At 41.9% G+C, this 13,539-nt stretch overlaps 1 protein-coding gene across 2 annotated transcripts in view; it reads right to left on the reverse strand.

Annotated features, from left to right (window-relative positions):
• UVRAG (UV radiation resistance associated) overlaps positions 1 to 13,539 on the reverse strand; it is an 82,556-nt gene that overhangs the window by 53,963 nt on the left and 15,054 nt on the right. For both annotated transcript variants that reach the window (XM_081949969.1, XM_081949970.1), the window contains exons 4-6: positions 12,789 to 12,950; positions 10,189 to 10,263; positions 9,191 to 9,270 (exon numbers count right to left, since the gene is read on the reverse strand). In XM_081949969.1, coding sequence (XP_081806095.1) covers positions 9,191 to 9,270; positions 10,189 to 10,263; positions 12,789 to 12,950 — 317 coding nt within the window. The remainder of the gene's footprint in view (positions 1 to 9,190; positions 9,271 to 10,188; positions 10,264 to 12,788; positions 12,951 to 13,539) is intronic.

The raw sequence follows: 13,539 nt of genomic DNA on the forward strand, positions 1-13,539 counted from the left end.
ATTTCCTCCCACATGCATTTGTTTTGGGTTTGGCTGGAACAATTTTTTTCCCCAGAAGTTTACTTTCAGCATGATTTAAAACACTTTTGTTTTAATTAAACCGAAAAAGCAAACCAGAAGCCAGGAATCATTTCACTCCGTTCAAGTTTTTAATTTGTTGACATCCTTTTTTTCAGAAAACTGTGCCTCGTCTCGGGCTTTGCAACCCCTCCTATTCCCCCCCCCAAAAAAAAGATCTTGCAAAGTCTCAGACAGCAAACAGGCTGTTTACTTGGAAAGCCTGTTCCTTCCTCTATGGATGGAAATTTTTGTTTTCAAAGGCAGGGAAGACATTGAACCATGTCGGTGGTCCTCAAGAGTCCCCCTCCTGAAGTGGCACTGAGGAGATGTGGATGCAACACCGAGAGAACAAAAATGAAGAAAAGATGTCTTGTTGGCTTGCTTTTCAATTGCTTGTTTAGTTTGAAGACAGATTCACACAGATACGTACCCTGTTTCCCCGAAAATAAGACCTCCCCGGATAATAAGCCTAATTGGGCTTTTGAGTGTATGTGCTAAAATAAGCCGTTCCCGAAAATATTTAGATGCATGCGCAGCCGGTCCCTGCCATTTCCTGTGGGGGGAAAGGGGAGGGAACATGCCCCATGCGCTCGACATGCACCTGCCATCCATGCTGCTCCTGTAAACCCTAGCTCCCGCGCCCTTTCTCTTAGTGGTGGCCGCAAAAACAGCGGCAGGCCCAGCGACGCTAGACAAGGTTAGGCAAGAGTGTGCCAGAAACAGAGACAGAACTTCCGCCCCTCTTTGGATCAGCTGATCCGCGGGCCGAGATTAAGGGGCCTCCTACACCTCCAACATAATAAGACCTCCCCGAATATATGGTCAAGCATTTATTTTGGGGGCCGAAGGAAAATACGGTAGGATACTATACAATACAATAGCAGAGTTGGAAGGGACGTTGGAGGCCTTCTAGTCCAACCCCCTGCCTAGGCAGGAAACCCTATACCATTCCAGACAAATGGCTATCCAACATCTTCTTAAAGACTTCCAGTGTTGGGGCATTCACAACTTCTGGAAGCAACTTCTGTTCCACTGGTTAATTCTTCTCATTGTCAGGAAGTTTGTTTGTTTGTTTGTTTTATTGGATTTATATGCCGCCCTTCTCCCAAAGGACTCAGGGCAGCGTACAGCATTAAAAAACACATATTACAAAACTTAAAAGAAAATTAGAAACAATCCAAGAAACAAACCGAATTAATATAACACTAACATTTTAAAAATTAGATAAAATTAACAGGCCAGGCCGGCTTGCTGGAAAAGCCAAACTGATTCATTGTTCTGTCAGGAAATTTCTCCTCAGTTCTAAGTTGCTTCTCTCCTTGATTAGTTTCCACCCATTGCTTCTTATTCTACCCTCAGGTGCTTTGGAGAATAGTTTGACTCCCTCTTCTTTGTGGCAACCCCTGAGATATTGGAAGACTGCTATCATGTCTCCCCTAGTCCTTCTTTCTCTTAAGCTAAACATACCCAGTTCCTGCAACCGTTCTTCATATGTTTCAGCCTCCAGTCCCCTAATCCTCTTTTTTGCTCTTCTCTGCACTCTTTCTAGAGTCTCCACATCTTTTCTACATCGTGGCGACCAGAACTGAATGCAGTATTCCAAGTGTGGCCTTACCAAGGCATTATAAAGTGGTATTAACCCTTCACGTGATCTTGATTCTATCCCAGTGATACTGACTCCATCTCCTAACAGAGGGATAAAAGTAAGTCAAACCTTGCCTATCAATATAGCCCTAGTAATATAGATGCAGGGAGTCCTCGATTTACAACAGTTCATGTAATGACCGTTCGAAATTACAATGGCACTAAAAAAAGTAACTTGTGACTTTTGTTCATATTTACAACCATTCCAGCATCCCCATGGTCAAGTGATCAAATTTTGGATACTTGACAACTGGTTCGTATTTACGACGGTTGCAGTGTCCCGGGGTCAACGTGATCCCCTCCTTTTGTGACCGTCTGGCAAGCAAAGTCAACGGGGAGGCCAGATTCATTTTAACAACCGTGTTAATAACAGCTGCAGCAGTGATTCACTTAACAGCAATGGCAAGCAAGGTCGTAAAATGGGGCAAAATTCACTTAACAAATATCTCAGCAATTGAAGTTTTGCGCACAATTGTGGTCATAAGGTGAGGACTACCTGTAGTGGTTTATATAGAGGCAGTCCTCGACTTACGACCACAATTGAGACCAGAATTTACGTTGCTAAGTGAAACATTTGCTAAGTGAGTTTTGCCCCATTTTACGGCTTTTTTCTCCACATTGGTTCAGTGAATCACTGCAGTTGTTAAATTAGCCACACGGTTGTTAAGTGAATCTGACTTCTCTGCTTGTCAGAAGGTCGCAAAAGGGGATCACATGACCCCGGGACACTGTAACCGTCATAAATATGAACCAGTTGTCAAGGAGCCGAATCTAAATCCACGAGACCGTGGGGATGCTGCAAGGTCATAAGTGTGAAAAACGGCCACAAGTCACTTTTTTCAGTGCCCTTGTGATTTCCGTCACTAAACGAACTGTGGTAACTCGAGGACTACCTGTAATATCACAAGTAAGATACCACATAAAGCCCCATTTAACAAATCGCTACCTCAAATTTTATTTTTTCTTTTCTTTTTTTAAGTGTTTTATGCTGCTTATTTCATAGTGCCCAGCTCTTTTTTATTATTCATAAACATTTTGAATACAGTGTATTATCAGGGCATATCATTTACAAAAAAGCAATGAAAGAACAAATGGAAATATTAATCCATATACTAATAATGATAATAATAATAGCATAACAAAATGGTTTTAACTAGATTTCTCTTTATATTGGCTTGTTTGTAATTCTGTTAATTATATTCTCTACCTCAAACTTTCAACTGCCCAGATTCCTTTTTCCCGGTGAATATCCCCTCTGATCCAGGGGTCTGGTTGGCTGGAGAATTCTGGGAGTTGAAGTCCACAAGTCTTAAAAGTTGCCAAGTTTGGGGACCTCTGCGTCTGATCTCTCTCCAAATGACAACCATGAGGCCTTGCTTTACTTATCCCATCTTCAAATGTGAGCCCAGAGACACTTCATGCACCCCAAGTTTAAAAATAACAAAAGCCACAGACGGATGAATAATAGATGCCACACATTTTGCAAGAGGCGCTTCCACAAAAGATGATTATACAGTCCAAATAAGCAACCTTTCAAAGCTGTCCCAGATACGCCACGCGCAATAATTGCGCCCAATTTTGCTCCGCAATCAATTCCTCTTAGACAGAAAGGGCTCTACGATTAACCATACACCAGAAATCACCGTCAGGTTCTTCCATTTCCTGGCACAACATAATTCTCCTGATAAACAATAATGCCTTGGAACAGGGCCCGGCGGTGACCCAATTCAAACTGAGGAAAAGCTATCGTTGCAAGATTTAATACTAATTGCGTGGATTAGGGCCTGATGGGTTGTCATGAAGTGCTTTAATTTCACGCAAAGGGGTCCAGGAAGTTCAGAGAAATTGGCCAAGGGCCAAGAGATTTTCCAAAAATTAAGCTTTCAAAATCTTAAAAGAGGTTGATAGGAACGGCATGGGAACAAGCCGGGCACATCAATTCAAGTCTTGCAGAAAGTAAATATTTTTCTTTCAGAATTGGAATGTATTATCAGAGATAGCCCCCAGACATACATCTATGAGAGAAACATTAATTCCGATGGACTGACTTATTACGTGTAACTACCACTGAATTCAAGATCGATTTCTTGGATTTAAACGCCAAGATTTATGCAGTAAAGAATGTGCTTTGGGCTAAGTATTAAGAAAGAAAGAAAGAAAGAAAGAAAGAAAGAAAGAAAGAAAGAAAGAAAGAAAGAAAGAAAGAAAGAAAGAAAGAAAGAAAGAAAGAAAGAGGAAGGAAAGAAGGAAGGAAGGAAGGAAGGAAGGAAGGAAGGAAGGAAGGAAGGAAGGAAGGAAGGAAAGAAAGTGGGAGGGAGGGAAGAAAGGAAGAAAAGAAAAAAAGAAAGAGGAGAAAGGGAGAGAGGGGGGAAGGGAGAGAGGAAGAAAGAAAGAAAGAAAGAAAGAAAGAAAGAAAGAAAGAAAGAAAGAAAGAAAGAAAGAAAGAAAGAAAGAAAGAAAAAAGAAAGGACAATGGAAGAAAGGAGAGAAAAGAAAAAAAGCCCTAACCATTTATTACAGTAGTCTCCAACTTAGCACCACAATGGAGCCCAAAATGTAGGTTGCTAAGTGAGACAGTTAAGTGAGTTTTGCCCCATTTTACGACCTTTCTGCCGCAGTTGTTAAGTGAACCACTGCAGTTGTTAAATTAGTAACTCGGTGGTAAAGTAGATCTGGCTTCCCCATTGACTTTGCCTGTCAGAAGGTTGCAAAATGGGATCACGTGATTCCCAGGGACACATGGCAACTGTCATAGAGGAGGAGGAGGAGGAGGACTGTGGGGTCCTTGATGCTCTCTGAGCTTAGTTGTTTCCTTGCAGTTGTTTCATTACCCAACTAGGGAATATCATCAGTGCTGGAAGGGGGGGGGGCTTGCAGGAAGAAGAGGAGGACAACAACTAGGACCATGGGCTCCTTGGTGCTCTCTATGCTTGCTGTTTTATTGCAGGCGTTTAATTATCGAACTAGGGAACATCATCAGTGCTAGAAGGGAGTGGGATTTATGGAGAGGAGGAGGAGAAGAAAACCAGAAAACCCAGTTGCCTCTTGAAAAAAGTGCCTTTGGGACAACCATGACCTGGATGATGGAGAATCTCCATAGCAATAGCACTTAGACTTAATATACCGCTTCATAGTGCTTTTACAGCCCTCTCTAGGCGGTTTACAGAGTCAGCCTCTTGCCCCCCAAAATTTGGGGTTCAGAAAAAGACAGGTTCAGAAATCGAAGAGATAAAAATTGCTTCAAGCTTTAAATGCCAGAGTTCAGGATTTCAGGCATCAGCTGAAAATATTCTTATTAAGACCCAGTAGAGCATCAACTCATCTATCCTCTTTTTTTCCATGCACATTCTCCCCAGATCAACCTACAGTTCACCAAGATCTCTATCCCCAGGCTAACACTCTGCACCCACTTGCCAGCTGTTAACATTCCTCATCTAATCCTTTTTTGCAAGATGTCCAGAGGTGATTGCCCTTCCCCGCAACCTAATAGAAAATTGCACTGTCAGGACTATTAAGGAGAAAAGGAAGGAAAGAAAGGGCTTGGGTGTTTCGCTCGCTCTCCTCTCTCCCCGGGAGTAAAATACAAAGCGAATTTCTAAATTCAGGCGGGGCTGCTCCTTATCCTTGAGGTTCTTGGAAGAATTTAGGATTCCTAACCAACCCATCTGTCATGATTAGCGTGGATTTTGAGAAACGTTGGCATGTATTTATGTATTTTCTTTGGAGATTGGGTTGCAAGTTGGCTAAGAACAAAACGGTGGAGAAGAGAGAGAAAGTCATCCTTGGGAAAAGATAGGCGTATTTTCATATATTACTAAAGCCTTAATTCTCACTTAAGTCCACCCTGGCCAAATAAAAACTCCCACTACTACAGTCACAGTCTACTTTAATTACTAGAGTACAAATGATTTCACCTATTGATTTTCCCCCCCATAAGAAACCAGTATTATGTTTTTCTTCCAGTTTTATTATAAAACGCCAAAATACCACAGACTGGGTTTGCCTACCCCATCAAACCGTGGTTTGTTTAACTATAAGTATTGAATGAACTATAGCTACCTAGGTTCATCCACTGCTCTAAACCATCATGTAGCTTCATTCTGGTATCTTACTGGGAGAGAATGAAGCTTTGTGGTGGTGTCCCCAAAGCTATGGTAACACGGTGCCACGTTTTAATAAGAAATTAAAGGGATTTGGGGAACCAACTTTGATTAATGGCTGCCAGGCAGGAAAATAGAACTTCCATATTCCCTGGTTAAGAAAAATCTCCTTGGATAGGAAATCATCGCCTTCGGTCTTTCTGGAGGAATCTCACAGGCCATTGTTGGAAGGAATATCCATCCAGTTCAATTCCACTGGAAACATGGAGGCTGATTGAAAAGAGGATGTAATGGTGACCACATGGAGTGGAGAAAGAAGGGTATTTATACCCTCCCTTGGGCCTTCCCCCTTGAGCTTCCTGTTTCTGTGCAATAGCATGCATTGTAGTGGCTGTGGTCAGACTCCCACAGGGCCACATAGAGGTCATGTTTGTCTGAGATAGGTTTGGTTGAAATTTGCCAGCTGATGCATTGTCTTTAGGAGATTTTACAATGCAGTGAGCTCTGCTGTTAGATAATCCGATTATGTCCCAGAGGGTCAGGTTTTAATCCCATCACCCTGGAGCTGGAGGTCTTTTGCCTGGTAGGTAGGCTGTGCCAGTCCTTCTCAATGGGCACCAACTGGGCTGGGGCCAGGGAGCTGGTTTCTGTCTTTAAAAACTTTTTTCTCCTTTAGGGAAATATAATTTTTGCCTTTTTAAATAGTTCTCAAAATATTTCATTCTTCTAGGAGGGGTGACTTCCCTCACAAGCCACATTAAGTAAAACTTTGCGCTGGATCAAACACATCTTATTGCTTTGGTGGTGGTTACATTTTGGATTGATTAGCTTTATTAAGAAATACGCAGCCTTCTAAGACGAATGAAGGTCTCAGGATAATGCTGCAGGATCCAAACTGGGTCGGTCCCAGTTGATGCAGATCGAATCCTGCAGCCTTCTAAAAAGCCCAATTTACATGCAAAATGTTCTACCTGCTTTTGATTACAGTGACAGAACCTCGGGTATTTTGAGAATTTAAGAATTTCACTTCCAACATTTTTTTTTAATAAATTTGGGATTCAGATGCCTGAACTAGAGGATTCAGTTCAGCTCTACCCTAACTTCTTGCAAGGCAATAGTGACACCTGCTGGTTTGCCTCCCGCAAAAGAATTTGATTTACCAAATTCCAAGCAAACTCAAATGAAGTTTTGGAAAGTTTTATTACTATCATTTATTTATGAAACATATATGGCCGCCTAACAACATATATGGCCGTCAAACATATATGGCCGTCGAACACCTCTGGGTTACAAACAACATAAAAACAAAGGTACACAACATTAAAATTATTATTTTAAGGGTATTTGAGAGGTTGGGAAACAGATCTGCACAAACTTTGAAACCCCTAAGCATTTTCAACAGCTCAGCTGGAGACACAGCAGAAATTCTTTACAGTCGTTCAGTAAGTGCACTCACGCATACAGGAAGTGCAGTCCTTAACTTACGACCACGATTGAGCCCAAAATTTAGGTTGCTAAACAAGGTAGTTTAGTGAGTTTTGCTAAGTGAGTTTTGCCCCATTTTACGACCTTTCTGGCCACAGCGGTTCAGTGAAGCAGTCCAGCTGTTACGTCAAGTCACACGGTTGTTAAGTGAAGCTGGCTTCCCCGTTGACTTTGCTTGTCAGAAGGTCATAAAAGGAAATCACCCGACCCCGGGGTCCTGCGACCGTCATAAACATGAACTGTTTATGTCAAGCATCTGAATTTTGATTACATGACTACGGAGTTGCAGCAAAGGTCGTAAGTGCGAAAAGCAGTAGTAAGTCACTTTTTTCAACATCATTAACATTCAATGGTTGCTAAACAAATGGTTGTAAGTCAAGGACTACATGATGCAACTAGTTTAATGAGGGTGGTTGTCTGGACTAATTAATTGCTGGTCAGAGGGAAGCTGCTGGGAAAGGCAACATGACACTATTGTCACTACGCTTGCTTCTCATCGTGAAAAGATACAACAATGCTTTGCTGTCATGCTTACACAACGATCAGAAACTGCTTCTGCACATATCCAGGAGCAGAGTTTAGAATCATTTATTTTCATTTTCTACCTTTGCATTAATCTTTGTCTTTTAAAATGTAATCTACCGTATTTTTTGGAGTATAAGATGCACCTACGTTTTGAAGAGGCGAATTAAAAAAAAAAAGTTTTTGCACTCTGCAAACCTGCTAAAAACGGCCCATTTTTCACGAAAACGGGCCCTTCCCCCCCCCCCCAAAAGGCATGAGTATCCCTTAGGAGGCTTGTAGAGTGTTCCGGGGGAGGGGGGGCAAAAATGAGCAAAAAGAGGCCCGTTTTTTGGTCAAAAAAAGGGCATCAGGAAGCTTATAGAGTGCTCCTGGGGACTGGGGGGGGGGGCCAAAATTGAGCAAAAAAACTGCCTGATTTTTGCTCATTTTTGCCCTCCCCATCCCCCAGGAGCTCTCTGAAAGCCTCCTACAAGCTATGCATGGCCATTTTTGCAAAGAGGGCGGGGTTTCAGGAGGCAAAAAATGCTGTATTCAGTGTGTAAGACGCATCCAGATTTTCAGCCTCTTTTTTGAGAGAAAAAGGTGCGTCTTATACTCTGAAAAATATGGTATCTATCTATATAAAAATGTATATGTGTGCGTGTGTTCCAGCATAACTCTGGAACGCCTTGAGCAATTTCAACCAAACCTGGTACACAGATGACTTACTCTCTGGAAACAAATACTGTGGGGGTAAGACACATCTAAAAACACTTGGGAGGGGGGGTTGTTAAGATACAGCCTGTTGTGCCTTAGAATGGCTTCTACTGTACAGCCGTAAAATGGCTTCTATTGTGGGGGTAAGACACCCCTAACACTCCTCGGGAGTGTGTGGGTGTTCTGTTAAGATACAGCCTGTTGTGCCGTAAAATGGCTTCTACTGTACTGCCGTAAAATGGCTTCTACTGTGCAGCGCAGTGGAGTTGCATGGTAACAGCTTCCCAATACTCCACAAGGAGGCTCCCTCTGGTTAAGGGGGAAAAGCCAACATTAAAAATTACGTTGGGTCCGGGATTATTTTTGAGGACAAATATATGGATTAGGATAAATAAATACCCGGGCAACGCTGGGTTATCAGCTAGTGCATAATAAAAGTATTATAAAAGAAGAACCGCTCACAAGAACATTCCTCTCACGAAGAATGACATTTCGACTCCTTCCACTGAGGGTAAAAGAAACAAACTTTCAGCAAGCCGACATTAAGGTGACCTTGAGGTTAAACAAACTTATTATGCCAGGACCTTAGGACTATCACTAAATGCATGACGTTGGAAAACATCCTTGGAAATTATGTTATTTTCAGTTCAGCTGCTTCTTAATTGGAAGCCAGGAATTACCTTAGCAAAGAGAAGACATCATATGAGTTACGCACACAATTTGGATCCACTTGCAGGTTCTTTTGGATTTCTGAGACACCCTTAAAGACAAACAAGACCGTACATTAACATTTTTTTGTTTTGGTAACACTGGAATTAAAGTCTACCTTCCTAATTTAAAAACTCTACTCGCATGTTTTGTTCACACACAGCGTTTACAGCCTACCCTTTACATGGGATATTCGTGTTTACAAATCTTTATCCCCAAGCTACTCTTCATCATTGTCTTTTAATGATCCCACAATCCCTTGTGGGGTGGAGTCTTGGCAACTGAATGGAGCTGAGTGTTTACTGGCCGGATGCTCTTCCCTGTCGCCAGTGCGGAGTTTTGTTCAGCAGATAATATTCTCATCGTGGCCAGAGGGAGAAACATCTGCCTTTACCTAGGATAGAACTCACAGCCTCCTGATTGTGAGGCGAGAGCTCCACCTCTAGGCCACCACACCACTCCCCAAGCTACTGTTATTCTAATTTATTAATTAGATTTTTGACCCACCTTATTTCTTATATATACCTTAAGGCAATGAACACACCAAACATACCGAAGACTCCTTCCTCTCTCACAACAACCTTGTGTGGTGGGTTAGGCTGAGAGAGTGTGACTGACCTAAATGTCACCCAGCCGGCTTTCATGCCTGGAGTGCGACTAGTGCGAATTCACGGTCTCCTGGTCTCTAAGCCAAGACCTTTAACCACTAGGCCAGGGGTGTCCAAACTTGGGAACTTTAAGACTTGTGGACTTCAACTCCCAGAATTCCCCAGCCAGCATGGCTGGCTGGGGAATTCTGGGAGTTGAAGTCCACAAGTCTTAAAGTTCTCAAGTTTGGACACCCCTGCACTAGGCCAAACTTGCCCTCTTATGTTTTTAATGAAACGGGGGAAAAAATATTCTGGAAAGCTAATGTGCTACGCAGGGCGACGATTTTAAGAAGTTACGGACGCAGCGGGTGTAAGCTTACCTTTCGCTCGTACAAGGCTCCATAATAGCCATCATTCAGCCCAAAAATGATTTCATTCGGGCTACGAGCATGTATCTGTTAAGTAAAACCAGTGTCACAGATTCAGTCAGCTTACTTTAAAGCCATTGTTTTAGTTCTTTTAGCACCCAGAGTGGCATTCTTTGTAGGGATCATTTGTTTTGTGGCATCCTTCTGTTATTCAGGTTCACCACTGACCCTATAGAGGGGAAAGGAAGAAGCTGAAACTTGATCCCGTGAGTGGATTCATTTTCTGGGCCACAACCAACATCATCAGAGAGCTTAACAACTGACACATAATCACACATAGCCTTAGCTTTCGGGGGACCCCACAAAATGCACAATAAATCTGCTAAATCTTCAGTATTTATAGTCTACTGAAGTACGCCCAGAGCTAAACATCTGGAATTCACCTGGAGGCATCTTAGGTGAGAAGTGAAATGTTTTCAAGGAAAAACAGAAAACAAGAAAGCTTATGCCCTTTGGAAAAGCACCTGTGGGCAACTTTGGCTTGGATGAAGGAGAACCTCCATAAACATTTAACCATCTGGAACTTTGAACTAATTTGGCTACATGATGAATAAGCAATCAGAATATACCGTATTTTTCGGCGCATAAGACAGACCTTTCCTGCCCCCTAAAAGAGGGTGAAAATTTGGGTGCATCTTATACACTGAATGTAGCCCCTCCCACCCACCGTCCCCCACCCGTTGGCCTCTGTCTCCCAGCAATTTACCTCCTTGCAGCAAAGGGGGAAAATAGGGCTTGCAAAGGCTGCAATAGGCTATAGCAATCCCTGCAGCCTGAAACAGCTGATGATCGGGAGACCCAAGCTGAAATTGAAAGTGAAACTTGCTGTTTGCTTGACAAATTGCTGGGAGGCAGAGGCAGATTTTTTTTTCTTGTGCTCAATCAGACTGTTTGCTGCAAGGAGGTAAGCCAATAACTACAAATGCCTATTGAATGTTCAAATTATTAGACTTATTTTTTAAAGACTGCTTTATTATTGTTCTAGACAGCTTAACAAAATGAAGAAGCTTTTTAAAATAAATGCTTGATCTGAAGAGGCCCCATGCTATTGTATCTTCTTTTAAATAGCAGAGAATAACTGAACTTCCAGAAATCACATCAATTTTAACAGCATCTGTACAAGTATAGTCTGAAATGTAACACTACAAACAGCGTATATTGTCTGTACTGTTTGCTGCTTGTTGCAAGGAGGAAAATTGCTGGGAGGCAGAGGGAGATTTTTCCCTTGTTGTCCTCCCCAAAAGCTAGGTGCATCTTATACTTTGGAGCATCTTATACTCCGAAAAATACGGTACTTCTATCTGCAGATTTTCAACTTTCTAAGTTAGTGTTTAATGAGACAACCCTGTAGACCACTGGCGCATCCTTTGTAGAGTGTGGTCTGATAAGATTAGAATCATCATCATCATCTTCTTTTAATGCCCCATAAACCCTTGCTGGTTGGAGTCTGGGCAACTGAATGGAGCTGAGTGTTTCCTGGCCAGATGCCCTTCCTGTTGCCAATGTGGAGTTATATTCAGCAGATATATTCTCATTGTGCCCAGAGAGAAAAATATTTGCCTCTACCTAGGATTGAACTCACACCCTCCTGATTGTGAGGCGAGAGCTCCACCTCCAGGCCACCACACCCCTCTGCTATGACGAGAATGACCATTGCTTATTAAACTGATCGCATTTCTTTTACCCTAATGCTGGACAGTCTCATGGTCATCTAAGAAAAGTATATTTCATAAATTGGAAATTAATGGTTGCGGCAATTGAAGTTCAGTAACAAGTCAATTATGCAAATAAACAGGAAGATCATAGGCAGGCAAAGCAGCGGGAGTGGGATTGACATTTGACTTCCTGCTGGCTTCCCCACCGACTTTGCTTGTGGGATATTGGCAGGGAGTGTTGAAATTGTGGCTACAGGGATGCTCCAACAGCCACAATTTTGCACGTAGAACTGACCTGAACATCGTGGAAATTTCAATTCCACAGGACTAATGAGTCCTGGATTCTTTTATGCATTTTTAGTTGTTTAAATTAATGAATTTTAGGCAGCTTGATTTTTAAATTAATGAATTTTGGGTTATCTTGATTCAAATATAGCTGTGGTATAATATATGGTTTGAGTTACTTTGATGGTACAAGCAGATAAACACAATAAGAGTTTTAGTAATATATAAATAGAAGATTCCTATTAAGCTGCCAATATTTTGTCCAGCATCTGCTAACTTGATATCTTGCACCAAAAGTCCTTTTCAAAAGGCGATCGAACTTTCTTAGGTTTTTTTCCCCTTGAAAATGTTTCGCTTCTTATCCAAGAAGCTTCTTCAGTTCTTCACTTCAGAAATTTCTTGGATGAGAAGTGAAACATTTTCAAGGAAAAAAACAAACATCAAGAAAGTCCGGTTGCCTTTTGAAAAGGATCTTTGGGACAACCATGACCTGAAAGATTGAGCATCTTCATTTATCTCTTGCAACAATTATTTGCTATTCCATCAACAGATATTTGCTGTAAATATTCTTAAATAGCCAATCCAAGTTGAAACAATATACTTTTCTTTTACCTGCTGGCCCAAATATTTGAGTCCATCTAGATTGACTTTCCACTCAATCAGTAGCTGATAGGTATCATTCTTGCCACCCCATATCCTCACCACAAAACAGGATACAGACGTATCAAGGCGATCGGGTATTAGACCAAAATCAAGGCTTCGCCATGTCGGATTCTGTTCATGTGGAAATAAGGGAAAATCCACTGTAAATATTCCCGATTGTTTTCCCAAATAGAGATTAGTATAACAGTAGTCCTCAACGTTAAGATCAGAATTGAAATGCGGAATTAAGAGTCCTAAGTCATGCGTGCTCATTAAGCACATCACCATGTGGCCATGCCCAATATTACCAATTTTGCTACCTTGTTGCAGCAGTCATTAAATGGGTCCATTTAATGGTTCAAAATCAGCAAAAAAAGGCTGAAAATTGCACTCCCAAAGACGGGGATGCTGAAAACAGCTGTTGATATGAGCCGGTTGGTAAATATCCGAAATGCAATTACGTAAACGTCATTTTTAAGTTTTAACCATTTATGATTCTAAGCTGCCTAGAGTTGCCTTGAGGTTAATACATAAAATAGCCCGGGAGGGGGAGGGGGGCAGCAGAACTTCAAAAATAGGCTATTAAGTAGCTCTGGGGAGATCTGTTGTAACTCGGAATGGTGGCTAACTGACCAGTTGTTAAACAAGGACAAACAAGGTGTGTTCAAAACCCTTCCAAAGAGGGTGGGTGAGTTGCTCAAAGTTTGTCCAGATGCGGCCA

This window comes from Natrix helvetica, assembly GCF_964273705.1.
Source record: "Natrix helvetica genome assembly, chromosome: 4".
NCBI classification, from domain to species: Eukaryota; Metazoa; Chordata; class Lepidosauria; order Squamata; family Natricidae; genus Natrix; species Natrix helvetica.